The 20,778-nt window shown below is 41.5% G+C and overlaps 2 protein-coding genes across 2 annotated transcripts; both read right to left on the reverse strand.

The window, feature by feature from the left end:
- Positions 1-516: 516 nt before the first annotated feature.
- Positions 517-4,764, reverse strand: acta1b (actin alpha 1, skeletal muscle b). Its single transcript, XM_068590195.1, has 7 exons — positions 4,657-4,764; positions 3,600-3,736; positions 2,655-2,979; positions 2,136-2,297; positions 1,396-1,587; positions 1,110-1,291; positions 517-1,007 (listed from the first exon to the last, which is right to left on the reverse strand). The coding sequence occupies exons 2-7, from the start codon at positions 3,726-3,728 to the stop codon at positions 864-866; spliced, it is 1,134 nt and encodes a 377-aa protein (XP_068446296.1). The 5' UTR covers positions 3,729-3,736; positions 4,657-4,764; the 3' UTR covers positions 517-863.
- Positions 4,765-9,985: 5,221 nt separating this feature from the next.
- On the reverse strand, positions 9,986-19,205 carry abcb10 (ATP-binding cassette, sub-family B (MDR/TAP), member 10). The gene is made up of 14 exons (XM_068590088.1): positions 18,315-19,205; positions 17,431-17,637; positions 16,360-16,562; positions 15,274-15,408; positions 14,807-14,953; positions 13,850-13,985; positions 13,627-13,722; positions 12,987-13,196; positions 12,801-12,880; positions 12,485-12,665; positions 12,256-12,299; positions 11,966-12,000; positions 11,723-11,781; positions 9,986-11,614 (listed from the first exon to the last, which is right to left on the reverse strand). Exons 1-14 carry the CDS (start codon positions 18,736-18,738, stop codon positions 11,421-11,423), a joined length of 2,151 nt encoding a protein of 716 aa, XP_068446189.1. The 5' UTR covers positions 18,739-19,205; the 3' UTR covers positions 9,986-11,420.
- Positions 19,206-20,778: the final 1,573 nt, after the last annotated feature.

The following is a 20,778-nucleotide window of genomic DNA, read 5'->3' on the forward strand; positions in this document are numbered from 1 at the left end:
CGGCTCAACGGGATTCAGAGCCGGGTGTCGGGTGTCCCATGCTACTGATCCGCGGTCTAAAGCGGAGCTGCTGCTGCCCTGGCACATTCCTGGCAAGTCAAACTCCGACTGTCGGACCTTTCAGGCGTCACCTTTCACTACCTCTGTCGCCCAGAAGCCCCCCACCATGCAGTGACTGATGGGGCAGAGAAAGACACCCTCCCTCCTTGTCACCTGTCCACTATCGAACTGTCTGAATTCCCCTGGCACCTGTTTAGCTGATTGGATTATGGGGTGGTAGAGTTTGTCAGGTGCACTTGTGCTTAAGCCAATTAAGTCTCTCTCGGATTTAATTGTTATGATGCTTTTGGTTACTCCCCCAAATTAAGAAAATGTTCATGTTTTTTGAGGAAAGCCTTGTTTTTAATACCTTTTTAAATCGTCCACATTCCAGTATTTCTATTTCCCCAAAGCTTTTGTTTTTCACCCTCTTCCACTACCCTCCCTCTAATAGAAAAACAAGGCCAGGGTCAAAAATACCAAATAATGGACTTTAATAAATTATCAATATGTATATACACTTACATTCACATGTATTGGGCAACATGTTGTTATTCTTTTTTATTAAAGTTTTCTTTTTGGGTGGATGCATGGTTCAGTGGTGGATTTTCACAGACGTTTTCCGTGCAACACAAACAACAAACAGCTAAACAATATGCACATTTTAAAAGAATAAAAAATGCATATGAATGTCAACAGCGCAGACAGACAGTCCATTGACAGCAGAGTGTTGCTGTGTTGCAGAGGTCGATCCTCCTTCTCGCTTGATCTCCAAATATCTGGTGGTGTAAATAATGGAGAAGCTGGAGATGCCGATGGAGGATTTAGAAGCACTTCCTGTGGACAATGCTGGGGCCGGCCTCGTCGTACTCCTGCTTGGAAATCCACATCTGCTGGAAGGTGGACAGGGAAGCCAGGATGGAGCCACCGATCCAGACGGAGTACTTCCTCTCGGGAGGGGCAATGATCTGGAGGAGAGAGATGGAGTCACATTTGTCAATCATAATCATTCATTTTAAATATTTTGTTTTGGGGATGAACTGTAATATGTTTGCTGTGATAATAAGTACCTTGATCTTCATGGTGCTGGGGGCCAGAGCAGTGATTTCCTTCTGCATGCGGTCAGCAATACCAGGGTACATGGTGGTACCACCGGAGAGCACATTGTTGGCGTACAGATCCTTACGGATGTCAATGTCGCACTTCATGATGCTGTTGTAGGCGGTCTCATGGATACCAGCAGACTCCATACCTGGTCAGATGAGAAGGACAAGTGTTAAGCGGAGTGGGGGTGTCTATTTGGCACAATAGCTGCGTAGGGCACTGAGAGAATACACGAAGAACTATCTGACGTACCAATGAAGGAAGGCTGGAAGAGGGTCTCTGGGCAACGGAACCTCTCGTTTCCGATGGTGATGACCTGACCGTCGGGAAGCTCGTAGCTCTTCTCCAGGGAGGAGGAGGAGGCAGCGGTGGCCATCTCATTCTCGAAGTCCAGAGCCACATAGCAAAGCTTCTCCTTGATGTCACGCACGATCTCACGCTCAGCTGTTGGGGGACAAGTTGATGAGAGTTTGTCCGGAGTGACAAACAAAACACAGACACCGTGTGCGTAATTAAGTGGGCTGATCTACGAAAGTTACTGTAAGCTATTGTGTTGTGTTTCCGGGGCTTTTATTTTGGAAGGAGGAAAGCGGAAGGAAAGATGCGGAGAAATATTGGTGGTAAAGAAGGGAAAGAGAACGTTAATAAAGTAGTTGCCGGCTTGGCTTCACAAACGAGCATCGTTTCCTTATTTTCTTATGACTACACAGTTTAGGCGCCCCGACACAACGATCGGTTACATTACAAAATATAATTGTTTGCTTTTCTTTAACCGAGTTACCGAGTTTGTTAATTTACTTTTTAAATTAATATGCCTAATTTTCAGCATTTTCGGGCCGTGTGTAGACGATATGTTGCTATAAAAAACAGCTGGTCAAATAAAAAATAAAGTTTGATAACAATTTAGGTTCCACTGTTTCTGCCTAAAAGCCTGTCGAGGGTTGTTTCTTTATTTCAGGTGCTTTGTTTTTGGAGTAGGCCGAGTTCCTCACCGGTGGTCACGAAAGAGTAGCCACGCTCAGTCAGGATCTTCATCAGGTAGTCGGTCAGATCGCGACCAGCCAAGTCCAGACGCATGATGGCGTGGGGCAGGGCGTAACCCTCATAGACTGGGACGTTGTGGGTCACACCATCACCAGCATCCAGCACAATACCTGGAGAGAGGCAAGGTGAGAGTTTAGTATAGAGTCCAGACGATCAAAATGTCGACACATTTGTTTAGGTTCAAGCGTGAAAGTGTGCCTGAAGTGCTTGAATGAGAATGTACAATTGCACACTGAATGTATACGTCATAAGGGCAATAGAAGAGCACAAACAGTCCCAGAATGGCTGGCCCACTGTGCGTAAAAGGTGTGCGCAAAATGGGCACCACATTATGTGTTGCAATTGTACTTTTATCATTTGCATAAGTCAGTTCTAAAGTGTATTCTACAATAAAGGCGACTGTCTTTTTGTATTATGTATGTGAATCTGTGCGATGAGTAACAGCTCCTTCTTGTTGTCAGTCTTACCGGTGGTACGGCCAGAGGCGTACAGGGACAGCACAGCCTGGATGGCCACATACATGGCGGGGACGTTGAAGGTCTCAAACATGATCTGGGTCATCTTCTCTCTGTTGGCCTTGGGGTTCAGGGGGGCTTCAGTGAGCAGGGTGGGGTGCTCCTCGGGTGCCACTCTCAGCTCGTTGTAGAAGGTGTGGTGCCAGATCTTCTCCATGTCGTCCCAGTTGGTAATGATACCGTGCTCGATGGGGTACTTCAGAGTCAGGATACCCCTCTTGCTCTGGGCCTCGTCGCCGACGTAGGAGTCCTTCTGACCCATACCGACCATGACACCCTAAAAGAGGGGGAGATGACAAGACAATGGAAAGGTTACGTCAAATCACCCAAACAGAGGTATGACTTTCCTCTGGTCAGATTAAAGTCTTTACTGTGTGACGCAAAAGGAACGTTGACCATTGTGTGAATGTGCCAAATAACAGCGTTGGCCATAGGGACAGACAGAGAGCAATTGTGTGACTGTCAGTATATATTTGTGACAAATGTATTCTCAAAGAGTCAAAGACCACATTGCTGGTGATATAGGAGCCACATTTACACGACTCACAAAACATAATGCCACGCTTTTATCGATTAATATTTTCTAACTGCACAAAAATAACCAAATTCTAACACAAAAAAATTAAAATCTCAGCTAAATGAGTTATTCCCTCCAGTAAGAGTATATTATCAATACAATGTATGCTGAAAATGCTGCCCTGTAAGAGTGTATAATATGTGTGCATTATATGAAGTGTAATATATTTGTTTCTGTAAAACATACTGTAAAGCATATTGTTTTTATATATGAAGAATGGTGTAATTATTTGTATATTATATATAACAGGATTTGTTTTTCGTAACGAACAACTAGTGAGCATAGTTCCAGTGAGTCTCAGGATTTTCTCTGCTGTTTACCTGGTGACGGGGGCGGCCGACGATGGAAGGGAACACGGCCCTGGGGGCATCATCTCCGGCGAAGCCAGCCTTTACAAGACCGGAGCCATTGTCGCACACAAGAGCGGTAGTCTCCTCGTCGTCACACATGTTGGATTCTGTCAGAGAGCAGGGGGGAAGAAAAAGAGTTTAGCTCACTAAATCAAATCCAAGTGGTGAAACATGCTGTGTGACAAATTAATCTCAAACGTGTGTTTTCGTTTACTCGTTTTTCGTTTCCTACAAGCTCACACAGTCAAATAATTTAATAGAAAATAACGAACATTTACTGGACCATGATTCATGTCTTGCGCTAAACGCAATATGTAATACGCCATATGTTATACGCCAGTGTAACAAACACTTCAAAAGTAAACTATTTGTAATCTGTAACTCTATGTTTTGTCCTTCAGACATGTTTCAGAATTTGTATCGACTAATCTGTCATTTATACCTCTGCATTATTCTAAATGTCTTTGAAGCTAAATTAAAGATCTAACGTCTGCTAAAGTTGAGGTTAAATCTTAACATTCTCTCTTTTTCCAATATGAACTTTCTAAGATTCACTATTTGAGCTTTTTAATTGGTCTAAAGGTGCATCGCGTCTTACTGCCTCAGCACCTTCACAGGATTCAGTGTAACACCTGAAGATGCTGACGCCAACCAGTCAGTCTTTATAGATCTATCTATGAATTTATTTGTCAAAAATTCCCAGCAAGGACAGTTCAGATTAGAGCTTCTGCTGCCCAGCACCGTATTTATATTATACTGCTCAGCCTCTACTAATTAGAAAACTGTCCCTTCTTCTTCTTCTTCCTCTTCTTCTTCTTCTTCTCCAGCATCAAGCCTCTGCTACAATCAATCCTATCATCCAGTGGAGTTGCCCATGGTGGCTCCAGTGGTATCTGGTCCTAGGCGTCCTGTCCCTGGCAGTGCTGCCTAACATCTTCTCCAGTATGCTCCATGGCTGTTCTGGTTACGGCCTACTCTTGTGTCCCAACCTGGATGGGAGGCTTCAGGAGTTCTAGCAGAGTCTTACCTTGGGAGTGTGTCTGCGGCTCGGAGAGAAAGACCCAACCAGTGCTATTGCTGAACCAGCTACAATCTTCCTTGCTTCCCGGTCCACCTTATATACCCAACCTCCACCATTCACAAACCTCAGCACCGGACCCAATCCCGGCCCTCTGCCATATTAGGATGCTGACAGGCCGAGGGTGAGGAGTGGGTGGGGTCCAGCGCGGAGACGGAGGGCGCTCCATCCATAGGTTTGAGGAGAGGGTCCGGACTGACGCTGCGCGTCCCCGACAAGGAGAGAGCGCGCGCCATATATGGAACTGTCGCTTTGACCTCCCATCGAGCCTCGCGGTCCCACCTCGAGGGCCGTAAAAGGAGCGCGCGGTTCAGTGGGGGTTTTCTCGGGGAGACGCCAGTTGTTACCAACCAGGGTTGTAGATTTGCTGCTAGTAGGCCTCATCCAGCCTTAAAACGGGAAAATGCTGCCCTCATCTGAACAGATTTAGACCAGAGTGAGAGCCAGGGCCCGATCTACTGACTAACAGGTCAACCAACGGCGCTGCAGCCGAAAAATGCCAATTAAGAGTTCAATTCACGTTGTGGGATCAATACAAATTGACACAAATCATTTAATCAAAGCTGGGATTTAAGATTTGGTGTGTAAACACTTAATATGTGCTGCTTCGTCTTTCCAGTCATGAAAGTTCAATATTAACAAACAATTTAAGTAGACTATTTGTAATTGATTGCAGTAAATGCTGCAGCTTAATTAACTCCAGCTTGCATAAAGTTGAGCTTAATATGACACAGAAAACAGAAGTCCCTTTTGCATTTATAGATTGCAAGTGTATTTGTATTTATTTAGCATGTTATGATTTTTTTTTTTAAATAACAGAGATTATTGGTGAGTGTGCATAGACAAATGTGTTCTTCTACATTAAGAGATTGCAAACTAGAATCCCTTTTCTTAATTAACAATTGGCTTAATTCAAACTATGTTATTCTGTAGTCTGATATACACACAGGTCCACACAGTCTTATTGAATAAATAAGGAGAGAACCCACAAACAGCCAACAGCTGAAACCGTATATCTGCAGGACTACTCTGCTCTCACTGGAGCAGTTGGATTAATTATAACTCTAATGGAGGAGGGGAAGCTGGTGCTCATGGGCATGTGTGTGTTTGTGTGTGTGTGTGTGTGTGTGTGTGTGTGTGTGTGTGTGTGTGTGTGTGTGTGTGTGTGTGTGTGTGTGCATGTGGGAGTGAGAAGTGTGTGTACATACATGCACATGTATGTTTGTGTGTGGTTTGTGGCATGAGACATAACAAGGAGTGGAACAGGAGGTGCAAAGGAGCTTATAATACACTCAAATGAAGTGGGGAATAACAGAGGAACGGTGTGAATCATAGAGAAAATGACAGGGACACAACTATCGAAATAAAAAGGTATATTAGACTTAATTTGGTAAATGAACCCAGCAGAAGCACAGAGGAGAGAGATAACTTCATATGTATAGTTAAAGTTAAATAGTCTACAAGGAGGCCAGCGTTCAAAAACTGCTTCTTGTAATTGTTGGTTTAAACACATGCCTTATTATTTTTGCTCTCATGTCACAACCTATAGCTGGCTTTATGTAGGAGCAGATAAATGTTAACACGTAACCTGAAGAGAAAAGTTACTAATATAGCAAAGAAAGTTCATCTTTTGTACTTGGTTAATTAGCATGAATTGTTAATTAGTAGGAATTGCAACTAAAAGTTGCCTTAATTGGCCTTGCAAGTTTTCAGAGAATATTGCTTGGTGTGTGTGTGTGTGTGTGTGTGTGTGTGTGTGTGTTTGTGGTGGGAGGGCGTCAGGGAGTGGAGGGGCGGCAAAGGAAGGTAGAGCTACTTTTATGCACTTGTTGTGAGCCATTTCAGACCCGAGGGCCTGTGAAACGCCTAAAATGTAAAGGGGCTGGCAGTTGTCAGGCGGAGGGGAGGGGAGGTCAGAGGGGCCGAGGGGGAGGAGAGTCCAGGGAGTCTCCTGGAAAGTCTAATGGAGGGAGGACAAAGAGGGCGGTAAAAGGGTGTGGGCAGCAGGTGGAATAAAAAAATAGTTTGGTTTGTCAGAAGATATGTATCCCAGCCAGCTGAACGAGAGACTTTAGACAAACAGTGTATTTCTCAGTGGTTTTTGGAAGTATAGTTGGTTCTTGATAGTGTCTGATAGTAGACACAGTAGTCAATATTTTGGCAAGTAAAAGAAAAGGGAGAGAAGTGAAAAGGTACAGGCTTTTTTTTATTAGCGCATGCTCAGTCTTCCACATTTCTACCTCCTCAGTTCGATTTGTATTTCAGTCAACACACTCTCTGTCTCTCTCATGAGAGCACCGGGGGTCATAGTGACAGAGAAAGAGTAAGAATAGCACAAGCCTCGGCATTCAGTCACTGGAACCAATACATTTGCTGTACACAAGCGTCCTACCTTTTTAAGTGTGGCAGTGTGCTCAACGACAGAGGCTACCAATTGCATATACAGTACAGAACACACAGGAGGCGTGTTGGAGATTAATTTTCTATCTCAGGTGATACAGTGAAGAAAGTTTGGGGATACTGACACTACTGAGCTGAGGATATTGTGAATAGACAGGTAAAAGTACTTCAGGGAGAGATATTTTATTTTTTAAGTTTGTGAACATATCATTTAATAAGTAGTACAACTGGTGTGATTTGATCCCATAAAGTTTAATTCTGCTTCCTATTCAGCCTCATTTTGTTTGTGATGTACTGCACAAATCAGCTCCTTGCCGAGTATATGCACCGCTTTCTAATGCTGCTTTCTATGCTCATGATGAAGATAAACAAGACTACACATCTTCTGTGTCTATCTGTCCAAAGGTTTCCTAAAGTGAAATAGTAACTTTATTGTAATATGTAAGAGAGGGTGCTTGGTGTCTGCCGCAAGATATACAAAAGGCAGCAGTATTTCACAACAAAGAGGCAGAACTGGGAGAATGATGACCGCTGATCAGTGAGAATATCGGCCAAAAAACAAGATACTATTGTGTCTGTGAAGTGCAACAAGTTTTAAAATGGGATGTCTGATATTGACAGTCAATTTGATAGAAAATGATGCTTAATGTGCTTTATGAGACAGAAGACTCTCTCCACTATGAAACTTCTGCATGGTCTCCAACCAAAATGTATTATGGTTGAGCTTAACCGAAATACAGCACTTATTAAGATTCTTTTTAAATGCATATTTGGATACTGATTTTTGCCAATTTATGCCAATATAAGGCTTTATGTCATGTTTTTTAAGCGACAAGCAAATGAATTATCTTAATTTTTTGTTATGTAAGGCTGAAAAGGGTCAGAACCTCAGTTCCTGGAGTTCTTCAAATAGCCCGGGCCAGATACAGTGAAAAGCAAAGGGAGCTGCAGCACATGGAGCTGGAATTGGAAACCCTTGCAAGGCTGAGCAACACCTGGTGAGCTGCATGAGCCAGCTGAGCTATCCTCTGCAGAACAGGAACAACTGCTGCCTCTGTTTAGTTTTAGGGAGACTTAAGAATGAAGAGACAAACATTACTGATCTCAGAGAGAAATCACAGTGTCTGAAGGAATCGAATGAGAATAATCTTTAGAGCCAAAATCAAAAGTCCTACACCGTTAAACTATCCCACAAGAGCAACAATGACTTAGAAGCAAATATAAATCAACTGTTTAAACTGTTTACTGTTTCCTAAATGTCTTATTTTTCTGGTCTTTCTTTTATATTTATCTGTTATATCTAGCTCTTGCATTCAAAAGAAGTACGAAGCACAGAATCCGGCGTGAAAATGTTCATGGCCATTAAAGCTGATTCTGATCAATGGATTGCGTTCATTGAGTGCTTCGCCAGGACTCGTCTGTGTGCCAGCAGATGGGACAATGTGCAGAGTCTACTTGCATGAGAAGCTTCCAACACTGTCAGCACAACCTGCAGCAGCTGAATACACACCACTCATTACCAGGAAGTTTTATTTTGGTATAATGGACTGAATGAACATTGATCCCACTAACCTGCAGTGAGCAGTGAACACTTGTATAAAGCAACAGCACCACTTGCTGACAGTACTCGCACACCGCATATTCATTTGTGAGAAAAACACACTGTGACAGTGGATATTGAATGAAAATGTCAAGTTGAATGAGGAAATGTGATCTGGTGCACACTGGGAAATGCAATCTACAGTTAGCAGGAGATGTGGCATAAGTGTGTCCCCTTTTCCCAGCATTCTTTTTGTTTCTCTGGTGATCTTGGTAAAATATACAAAATAAAATATAATGGATCTACGCAACCCTTGAAACTTGAATATGTTCCGATGTAATAACTCAACAGCTTAACAAACAAACACTTAAGAAATCTTCCCACAAATAATATCTTTTAATATCTCACTTTATTTACCTTTACAAGTAGAATAATTTAGCAAACACAAATAAAAAATAAATCATTTATGTCCTATTATTTATGACATGGACCCATCATTAATCCACAAACGTTCAGTGTTTACTTTACAGAAGTGGTATATTTATAAAACATGAATTATTTCTATTGAATTTGAATGGGCAGGTTTTGGTAATATCACCAATGTTCTTTCACACAGGAACCACAACAAGTCTGGACATGAGATGTTCAAGGTATCATATTCAAATTAAATTTAACTTTATAATGAAGATGCACATGTTGTGAGAAAATGCAAATCTGTTATGAGATAAGTAAGAACCACTTTTGTCTTTTGGGGACAATAACAAGAACAAAAAGAAGATAAAAAAACATACAAACTTTCCATAATTAAGTCAGTTAACTGAGAGAGAGCAGAGCTCACATGTTGCTGACATACAGTCGATACACTGTGATGAAATAAAACTTCTAAATGTATACAACCAGCGAGTGCTTACTATGGTACATGGACAACATTATAGGCTTTTATACAGTCAACTAACAATGTTGAATTCATCTATCTCTTTTTGGTAAATATCGTAGAGTTAGTAATTCAGATTTCTGCAACAGGCCGCAATCCACTTTGAGAGTCTCTGTGAGTCATAGCCGTCACACTGAATGAAGAGTTACATCCTCAATAATTAAGTTACTATCTCTTTTATAAAACATATAAATAAAAACATGTTAGCATAAGTCTCAGAGAAATGCACACAGGTTTGCAATCTTCATTTTTTTGTCGAACGGGCAAAGAAAAACTAGTCATCAAGAAATGTATCGTATTAATATACAATTGTTGCAATAATTTGATCGAATGTGACAGAAAGCTGCTCCAACATACTATTTGACCTCTGTTTTAGAAATAGACAATACAAATATAGGAAATATAGGAAACAGTTTTGGATAAAGACCAGACTTGAATGTTACGTAAACATGTAAACTGTGCTGTGTATAAATGTTGTTGATTAGAGCTTCTCTTCTAGTTGTTTCTCACAAGCAGATCTAAAAACAATCCGATCCACAGTCCCTTTTGAATTCAAGTTAAGCTTATTTGCATTTTGGGTAAGACTGTTCCAGAGTGCCCGGACCAGTGAAGAGGGCTTTTCACATGCAAATATTTACTCCTGAGGCATGCCCTCTCAGGGCTCTCTAATATTTAGCTTGCTCAACAGTGCTGTGGCTAACATGCATGTGGTTTTAGTCAGGGAGTTGTAATGTTGCTTTTTGTTGTTTACGCCATTTATAGAGGGATTACGAGACAACATAGAAGACCATCTCTGACTATGATGACTTGTCTCCTGCACCGTCCTTCTGAGAGTCGCAGAACATCTACCAGAAAAGAGGCCTTTAGCAGATCTCAATCACCGTGCACATGTATTTTGTTTGACATATAAAGACTGATGGAAGACAAGCAGTTCCTGGGCAGAGCAAAAAAAATCAAATTGAATCTTCACATATTTGCAAACTCATCCCATTAAAATATTTTTAACTGATACCAAATCCATCTTTTTAGATGTGTATCACCTCAGCTGTGACTGTCAGGATATTTATTTATGGCAAATACATAACATTAATGTCCTTTCAACAACACTAATAGCTGCTTCATTTGGCTTGTTTAAAATGTAAAAAAAACACTAAAAAGGCTCTGCATTTCCGCTTTAAGTTTCAAAAATCAATATTACGTAAAAACAGATACACATTTATCAGTTTTGTGCACATGACACTGGACTGTTTTTTGGTTTGGTTCTGAAAATCATGAATGATAATAGACTACAAAAAAGAAAACCCATTTCTTTCTGGATACATACTCAGGTATGCAGTCACAATTGAAAACAGGATTTGGGCTTTTCCTAAAACTATGTTAGCGACAGTAGTTTAAAAAAACATGACATGTAGGCTACGAGCTTTCTCCAGTGTGTATATTCATAATTTCTTCTTTTCACTCTCATTCAGACGTTAACTTTCAGTGTTGAAGTAGATATTTAAAAAATAAAGCATCTCTATGAACTCTCCATCCATGTTTCAGTTCTTCGGGCTGTTTTATGTCCACATGGCTCTCTATGTTGTGCCAAATAGTTACTTCTGAGAGAAAACATTTGCAAACGCCTCTAATGTTTCTCAGTGGTTTTACATTCTCCTCCTTCTCTTGTGTTCATCTGTAGTCGTCCTGTAGAAAGCTCTGCTTTCTTTCAGCTTGTATCCATCTCTAGATCTTCTTCTTTCCCCTCTGCTCCCACCCATCTGGAGCAAAGGCACTTCTTCCCTGGCACTGACCTACCGTTCTGATATCTTCCTCGTGCACTCGCATTTACTCCCTGGGCTCTCAGCGAATTGCTCGTCGCTGGTCATCTTGTAGAAATGCCTGTTTCTCCATTAGTTTTCTGAACAGCCCTTGCTTGTTGCCTAGCAGCTCAGTGTGCTGCCCACACTCAGCAATACGCTGCTTGTCCAGTACAGCAACGGCATTCGCATTCTGGATGGTGGACAGACGGTGAGCGATGATTACGACTGTCCTCCCTGTTGATCGGGTAAGAAGGGCAGGAAAAAATAAGTCAAGAGAAACAAAGAGTGGCATATTGATGCACCATTGAAGCTTTATCCCGAAATGAAGACAGAGACATCTACCTTCCATTAGACGCTCCAAGGCCTCCTGGACCAGGAACTCATTCTCAGCATCCAGTGCACTAACGAAAGATGGATATTTAGAGTTTTCTTCAACAAGAAAAGGCAGTGTTATCATCATTATTCTCATAGCACAGCGCTATGCAGAAGAGTTAATGAAGGCCAAAAGAACCCAGAAAAAGTATTGTAAGTAAAGCTGTTTTGTCAGCCAATCAACAACCACTCCTTAGTCTCAGTCTTTCTCACCTTGTAGCCTCGTCTAACAACAAGATCTTAGGATTCTGTAAAGAGAGAACATAAATAGTGTGATACAAACTGAATCAGGTTTCACAGAAATAAAGAAAACTGAGACTCAAGTGTAGATCCTGGTTCAACTTGACATTTTAAAATAATCTGTGTTTCATTGAATATAATAATAAGAGACTGTGGAAAACAGTCTGTGAGCAATGACAGGAAATGCCAGTCCTGGTTACAACAGATCCCAAATGATATGTGCTGATGTGAATAAGCTGTATGGACCATCTTGTTGCACTCACCTTGAGCAGAGCTCTGGCTATTGCTATCCTCTGCTTCTGCCCACCTGAGAAACAAACACACAAGTTAAACGTGTACGGACTGCGCCTAAATAGACCTAGGTGATGAAAGTGCCATGGCTCATATAAAACAAATATCACCCTCAGTATCATCAGCTCTGCTTTTCTTGCGTCCACAGTTTCTTAGATTTTGTGATTATAACTCTGTTGTGTCCCTGCCTCTGTTCCTCACCTGACAGTAGCACTCCTTTCTCCCCCACTACAGTGCCAAAGCCCTGAGGAAAAGCCTGAATGAAATTAAAGGCGTTGGCCACTCTGGCTGCTCTGTAGATGTCCTCTGTGGTCACAGCGTCTGGGTCCACTGCGCCGTATGTAATATTATCTCTTATAGAGCAAGAAAACAGCACTGGCTCCTGGGAGAGAGGTGGGAAGACCATCTTCACTCAAAGGCTCACAGGCAATAGTGAATGTCTGCTCAGACTATGTGCATACTGTACTACAAAATCTGTCATACAGGAACAAAAATAAGTGAAAGATTAATTTGTTACCTGGCTGACAGTTCCTATGTGACTCCTGAGCCAATATGGATTCAGATCTCTGATGTCATGACCATCTATAGTGATGATACCTGCAGAAAAGAGTTTAGTATTGAAGGTAAGACAGCCATCTGACAGAAGCTTGTACTCTTAAGTTAGTGCCTGATTAAGTATTAGACAGAACAAGCTTGCTCTCACCTGCTACAGGGTCGTACAGCCGGAGCAGCAGGGAGACCAGGGTTGATTTTCCAGAGCCACTAGCTCCCACTACTGCCATGATGGTACCAGCTGGGACCAACAGACTGAGGTTCTGGAAAATAGGAGCATCTTTACGGGTCGGATAGGCAAAGGAGACATCAGTGAACTCCAACCGACCCTTCAACTGGTCTGGAGGAAGCACAAGGCCTTCTGCGGAGAGGGACACAAAGAGAAAACCATTATTTAGATCAAGTGCTTGCTTGGTTTTAGTAGAATAAAGAAGAGGAAATAAAAAAAACTAAAAATAAAAAAGGAAATAAATAAATAAAAAAAGCTATGTTATTTACTACATCTTGAATTGATAATTGTACATAGTTGACAAACTGGGCAGAAAATGTTTCGCAAGCATTGAGACTATGTAGTTAGTTACATAAAACCGCAGAGATAAAAGAACTTTGCGTTCCATGTCATGCACACAAAAAAAAAAAAAAAACCATTATTATTTTCTGGATACATAAATAATTCCAATAATGATAATGATGAATTTCAAGGACAACATTGGTACTTTGTGAAGTAGTGAGGTAATAGTCTTCTGTCCATGAGAGAGTGTGCGTGTGCGTGTGCGTGTGCGTGTACTGACCATTTAGAGGAAACTCAGGCTTTCTGTCCAGCAGCTCCCACAGTCTGGTTCCTGCTCCAAACCCCTTCATAAGCTCAGAGTAGAATGAACTCAGACCTACACATCAAGCAGAAAAATACAGTCACATTAGACGTCTCGGACACATACACAGCACAGATGTAAAGAGTACAGATAAGGAGATTCATATACTTAGAAAGAGCACATGCATATATGTGTATAGTACCTGCAACGCTGATGCCAATCCAGAAGGTGTACATGAGGAACGACGAGAGATCTCCCACCGTCATGTGCTGGCAGGACATTAGGAGGCCTCCTTTGTACAGCACTGACAGGATCATGATGTTACCACTGAGACCAATCTGAAACACACATGCACACAGAAACACACACCCTTGGTTATTTGATTACCACGACATCTGGCATCACCGCTACTCCCTAACACAGCACTGATGATACTGATTACAGCCCATTTGGAAACCTGCTCTTGATATCTGAACTACACTTCATCGAGCATGGAGTGCATTATTTTTGTGGTTCTGATGAAGTGCACTACATTCACAGCTTTAGATCCTCCAGTGGGGCCTTTCTGGCCGTTCCAAAGTTGAGGCTTCAATCAAAGGGTGACTGTGCCATTAGGGCACCGCAACATTTGAACGGCTTGCCTGAGGAGATATGGCTTGCAGAATCAATAACTTATTTTAAATCACTTCTTAAAACACATTTTTTAATAGAATTCCTTCTAAGTGATGGCATCCTTTTATGTTCATTTATGCAGTTATTTTGTTTATTTTATTATTATTTACTTATTTTATTTATTTGTTTGTATTCCATTTGCTCCGACTATGCTTTGCTTCTCTGTTGAGCACTTTGAAGACTTTGTTTTTAAAAGGTGCTATATAAATAAAGGTATTATTATTATATTTTTCAATTTAACATTTGAAAAATGCACACAGAAGTTCAAATGTTAAAGATATGAAAAGAAAATATTTGTTTAATAGGTGTAATCCAATTTGTTTCCACACTGTCTTAACCTTTTAGAGTCCACAGAATGATTTATGTGTATTCTCTGAACTTATTCCATAGGATTGAATACTTTGTTTCTGTGAAATATCCGACATATATGGTGATGTCAGGCACTGCGGTCATGTGACAAAACACATACATACACAAACACACTTACCACTCCAAAGAAGCCTGCTCGTAGTGCAGCCTCCTTCTTGGCCAGGCTGAGGACCACGTCTGTCTTCTGTGTGTATGTGTTGACTTCCGACAGCTCTTTACCAAAAGCCCTGACCGTCCGCATGTTGCTGATACGCTCCTCTGCCAACTACAAACATGTAAACAGATGATTAACATAGAAAACTTATTCTATCTGCAGATTTAATTAAGCTATCACAGGCAGTGCAGCGTTTTTATCAGTATGCCTTCACTAACCAAACTGCCATTATCAGTGTAGAGCTTCACTAAAATCATATAAAAGGCAAAGAGACTGGCTTTATTGACATGTCAAATTTGCAATCATGTTTTGTCACCGCTTCCTTGTTTTAATGACCACATCCTCAAATAATGTCTTCAGTCACCTTAACACCGTAAAGTAATACACAACGTCCAAACCATTTTGTGTGTGTGTGTGTTTGTGCACTGTACCTGTGTGGTCTGAGCGAGTGCGTCCTGTGTGCGTTTTGAGATGGAGCGAAGATATCGGCCATAGACTACAGCCAGACCGGCCATAGGAGGAACAATCAGTAACACAAAGCTCGCAAGACTGGGAGAGATGTAGAACTATTAAAGCAAAGAGAGACGTAAAAATACAGCAGTTAATGGAAATAAAATGGTAGCAAAGAAAGGGGGGAGGGACAGGGGGAGCCGAGGAGGAAGACAAGAGAATGTTGACACCAAACGACAGTTATTACAGCAATGACTTCCATTCATTTTCATGTTCATTACACCAATGAACCATATTAAAAAGGACAGCTTTTCTTGAGCATGGACCTTGTTTTATTATTTTCTGTTTGAGAAAATCAGTGAAAGAAATAAGTTAAAGGAAGTTAAAGTTGGTCAGCAAATCTCTGATCCATGAAAAAAATTAGACATAAAATGGTTGAAACTGGTGACAGAATCTAGTCAGATGAGTGTAATTTAGTTTATTAGCTCTGAGAATTAGTACCAGCTTAAGTGTTTGTTCATCAACAGTGAATAGAAGTGACCGTCTTCACACACACACCGCTTTATGGCTCTGGGTGCGGCAGTCATTCAACAGAATCTACTTTTGTTTTACTCGCTGATATAGTAAACCTGTTTCCAAAACAACTTACAGGAAATTGCAGCTTACAGCTCGAACACAATTGAAAGAGCTGACAGAAGGAAAAGAGAATCGAAACTACTTCCCTGTATTGCATTATTGCATTGCAAAACACACAACACACACCTACACACACACCTACACACACACACCTACACACACACCTACACACACACCTACACACACACCTACACACACACACACACACACACACACACACACACACACACACACACACACACACACACACACACACATGTTGTTACTTTCTTACTGGTGCTATTAAAAGTCAGACTGACTAAGTGTTTGCAATAATTGTATCACATCTAAACGTATTCCGTTCATAAATGTATCTTGAAGGAAACCTGTTGAGTCCTCATTTAAACCTATTTTAAGCAACCACAGCGGACCATTCTGAGGGACGTTCTCACCATCATACTAACGCCAGCAGCTGCCTGGGCGACGGCTCTCAGTCCATCGGACAGGTTGTCAGTGATGGAGTTGCCCACCACGGCCGTGTCAGCAGAGAGGCGGTTGATGAGCTCGCCGGTCCTATTCCTGTCAAAAAATGCCACTTCCTGTCTGAGGATGGAAGAGAAGATGCCAATTCGGAGATTACGAATAATCTGTTGCCCTAAAGAGAGAAGAAAAAAATAGTTTAGCGATAAAGATAGATATAAGAGACTGTTGCATTGAGAGTTTCAGTTAATTATCACAAAATTAATCAATTCCATTTTTCATTAAAAATAAAAAATAGTATTGTTGGTTATAGCTTGACAAATGTGGCTAGTTACACATATTTAATGAAACATTTTAACACATTACTTTTGGTTTTGTAAACTTGTGATGGGCATGAGTCATTATACTTGTCATTCTGTACAAAATGCAATAAAAAGAGTTAAATAAGAAGACCGATCGAGCCGACAGGCAGTCTTTATCTCAATGACTGGACATGGGTGTAAACAGCTCGCTGAACTTTGTCCAAAGGTAACAATAAACCCAACCTGCATCTCTATAGCTCACTTACTCATTAACATCCTGTAATTGTAATCTGTACACAAACAGAGATGTTGCCTCCATAGGTTTTCCAATAATTTAATGTGGCTGGCCACTAAACAATAATTACATTTTGTTTAAACAACCACGATAGGTTATGTTAATTAATGCACTTCAAATGCACTTATTAATGCACTTATCTTTTTACAGAGTGAGCCTAGTGATTTACTCTTGTAGTTTACATGCTACAATCAACACACAGAAACAAGAGGGAAACAAAACTCTTGTGAACATATTTCCCAGTCTTTCAGAATATTTAGTAGTAAAACAGTGACAGTTAATGTTTCCTATAATTTACTGCACAGGAAATGCAAAGATGAAGGGACACATGTAGATTTCTTTCATTCGGCTCATTGACACAGACATCAGTGAGTTTGTGTTTAGTGCTGGTTGTGTCTACAATGATGCAGTCATTTCTATGTATATGATGTGTTTCTTCATCTCACCTGAGATCAGCATGAGGTAGACTCTGGCAGCATTGGCTGCCCCACCACACAGGAACACTCCCGTCAGCATGATACATAATGATGTCAGGGAGGCGATCATTGTCTCTGTGTCTGATCCAGTAGTGTAAATGGTGTCAATCACTTTACCCAGGAAGAATGGAGCTGACATGGTTACTGCACTGGAGACCGTTAGGAACCCCAAAGCAGCTGTTGTGGATACAGGAAAAGACAGGAAAAAGAATACATTCATTTAAACAAATGATTGAGGAAAGCAAAACCCAGGTCTACAATCTATTAAAGGAAGTTTAGCATCTTATTTTGAAAGGGTTATCTAGCAAAACCTGACGAAAGACAATTGGGATTGTTTTTCAAAGCTTAAAAGTACGTTTAAAGAGCTCCGATCATAAACAGTAGAGAGCAGGGCAGCCATTGCCAGGTGATTAATGCAATTTGGCTTAAAACTCCAGATTCACATCTGGTAGAGTCTGTCTCTGAACAAGGTAAGATAAGACAATGCAACTCACAGTTACTTAAGAAACATTTGGAAGGGAGGCTTGAAAACCCTACAGTGTCGAGACTGATAAATAAAACTAAGAAAACACGTCGCCTACATGTTTTACTTTTATCTAATACTGCAGTGATAATAACTTAAACATATATAAAACGTATTTTGCTGCAGAAGGTTACTAAAACATAATTTACAAGTTGGAGACCTTTTTTGATGATTTTATCAGGGTTACAAATAAAGGCAATAGACCTTAAATTGGTGCGTAAATGGGTTATTGGAGATGTGCTGTGGATAGATAAACCTTATTTTGTCCCGGGCATTGTTGGGAAAGGAGACAAGTAAATGCAAAGGGGCTCTCAGTATACACACAGTTTACCTGCCAGTCGCCACCTCTCCGGGTGAGCAAGTTGCCAAATCCTTTTCACGTCATGGACCGTGGACTTCGTGTCCGTCTGGGTCTTCAATGATCCGGCTGGTGTGGATGTAGAGGCGGCTGACGAGGTGGCAAAGGCAACAGGTGTGTGTGTGACTGGTCGGCCTCTCGGTGTGTGGGAACGGAGTATGGCGATACCTCTGAGTGGACTACAGGGCAAGACAGACACGAAGGACCCGGAAGAGGAGAGCAGGAAGGCAGGTGTCGGGGTGCCTGATGACTTGACCCCGGTCGACTGTCTCTTCCTCCGGAGCGCAGCCGAGGGAATCTGACGGTGCTGCAGCCACAACGTCCTCGGCTGTATCGGCTTGAGTTTGGACACATGTGCTCCACGTGAGCACCTCGACAAGCACATTAAGAGCCACATCGTCCGATTTGAAATGTTGATAACACAGGAAATAGAAGTATTGTCCTGAGTGGTGAGGCAGATTCAGTTACGTGTGAATGTTAAGTCCACTCATGTTAGCCTTTCCACCGGGAGGTCAACGTACCATGTCCATAGCCGAGCAGCTGTGGAGCTTCTCAACGCTACGTTGTCCAGTTTAGACCGTTAATATCCGTTTTATCTGCGCTTGGCAGCCGCCTTCACCCAGTTATCTCTTATCAGAATCAGACAGCTAACAACACCCTGGCTGTCACTGTCATCTGTCGCTGAATAATTGTTTGTCAGGCGGGTGAAGTGGAAACATCAGCTGCGGAAGACCCACTAACACCAAACCCGCTCTGAGGATGCCACCGTTTCTCTCAGGAAAGAGACAAAGAGGGTAAAAAGAAGAAAGGTGACCCTGGTTTGGTTTTCATGTAATGTTACACACGATTCCTCCTCTCGCAGGGAAATTCCAATGGCTGACGATGTAAGCAAACTTTCCCAGACATAACCAAACAACCCCAGAACGACATTTCGATGTAATGTATTTAGTGAACGAGCTGCAAAAAGTAAAAAAAACAAACATGTCTTATTACATTTGTACCCTAAACAAAAAACAAAATCAAAGTATAATATTGTTTGTATATCGTGCATACAGACACAAAAACAAGATGACGTCGGATATTAGGTAAGTTATTGTTTCGACGAGTTTTTTTCGACAAACTGAATTTTCATTTATTCGGAAATCAACTGCAATTATAATGTTCAGAAAAACAAACAAAAAAAGAAAAAACGGTTTATATTTCCTAACAGGCTCTGGCGTGCGGTGAGTGAATGGCGAAGACGAAAAGCATAAGGCCGATTGATAACTCGTCTTTCGATTGCTTCTGCCTGACTGGCGGGGTGAAAGTTTAAATTTCGTCATCAAAATCGGAAAACAGGAGGCGAAAAAAGCCAAAGAAGAAGAGTAGTTTGCTACAACTCCTCACTGCGATTTTCGTCTCCCGGTGACACGCGGTGGAGAGCAGCTGTGAAGTTTTGGCGGTTTTGTGAGAGATAGAACGGCTTTGAAAGCCATATATATTAGATTATGGTTGTGTGGTGTATGGGTCAGCAGCAAAATCATCTCTGAAACAATTAGATCAAATTCAGTATAAGGCAATAAGAATATGCATCGGGGCTTTTAAAACAACTCCAACAGCGGCATTACAGGTAAAAATGGGTGAAATGCCACTAGAATTACAGGTGACACAGTTGGCATTAACCTATTGGGCTCATCTTCAGGGCCACAGTGAAGACCATCCAATGCACGAAATTTAGTACCATGCTGGGAGAAGGAGAAGAAAGAAATTAGAAGTTTTTGATGGACAGCAACACAGAAAGCAAAAGAAATTAACATAGACAAATTAAACTTCAGTCCAACAACTCGGTTACCAGCAGTAGCACCATGGATACTTCCAGAGGCAACAGTAGACATTACACTACTTAAAAAGAAGAACAGGGATAGAGCTGGTTCATTTAATGTTCATACAGTTCAGACACACACAGACAGTTACTACAGTTATGTACAGGTATACACAGACGGATCCAAGAATTCAACAGATAAGGTAGGAATCGCAGTTATAGTGCCAGAATTCAACATCAAAATAGGTAAAAGGATTACAGAGGGATTATCGGTGTACACGGGAAATATCTGGCAATAATGTTTGCACTACAGTGGGTAGAGGACACAAGACCATTAAGGGCAATCATCTGTTCCGACTACAGTTCTTCACTTTACACCTTACAGAACAGTCATTCAGACAGCAGGGCAGACATCTTCATTGAAATGCAACAAACACTATACAGAATTCAAATGGTGGGTAGCGCAGTGGTGTTTGTATGGGTTCCTGCACATATGGGTGTTAGGGGAAATGAAATGGCGGATAGAGCGGCAAAAGAAGCTGTAAAGAGCAGCTGTACAAAAGTGGAAATCAATGTAAGTAAGTTAGAGGCCAAGGCGAATATTAAAATGAGGTTGAGGGAAAGGTGGCAGAAACA

Source organism: Clinocottus analis, unplaced genomic scaffold, assembly GCF_023055335.1.
Source record: "Clinocottus analis isolate CAN_PGR_092001 unplaced genomic scaffold, fCliAna1.0.p SCAF_1, whole genome shotgun sequence".
In the NCBI taxonomy this organism is placed as follows: Eukaryota; Metazoa; Chordata; class Actinopteri; order Perciformes; family Cottidae; genus Clinocottus; species Clinocottus analis.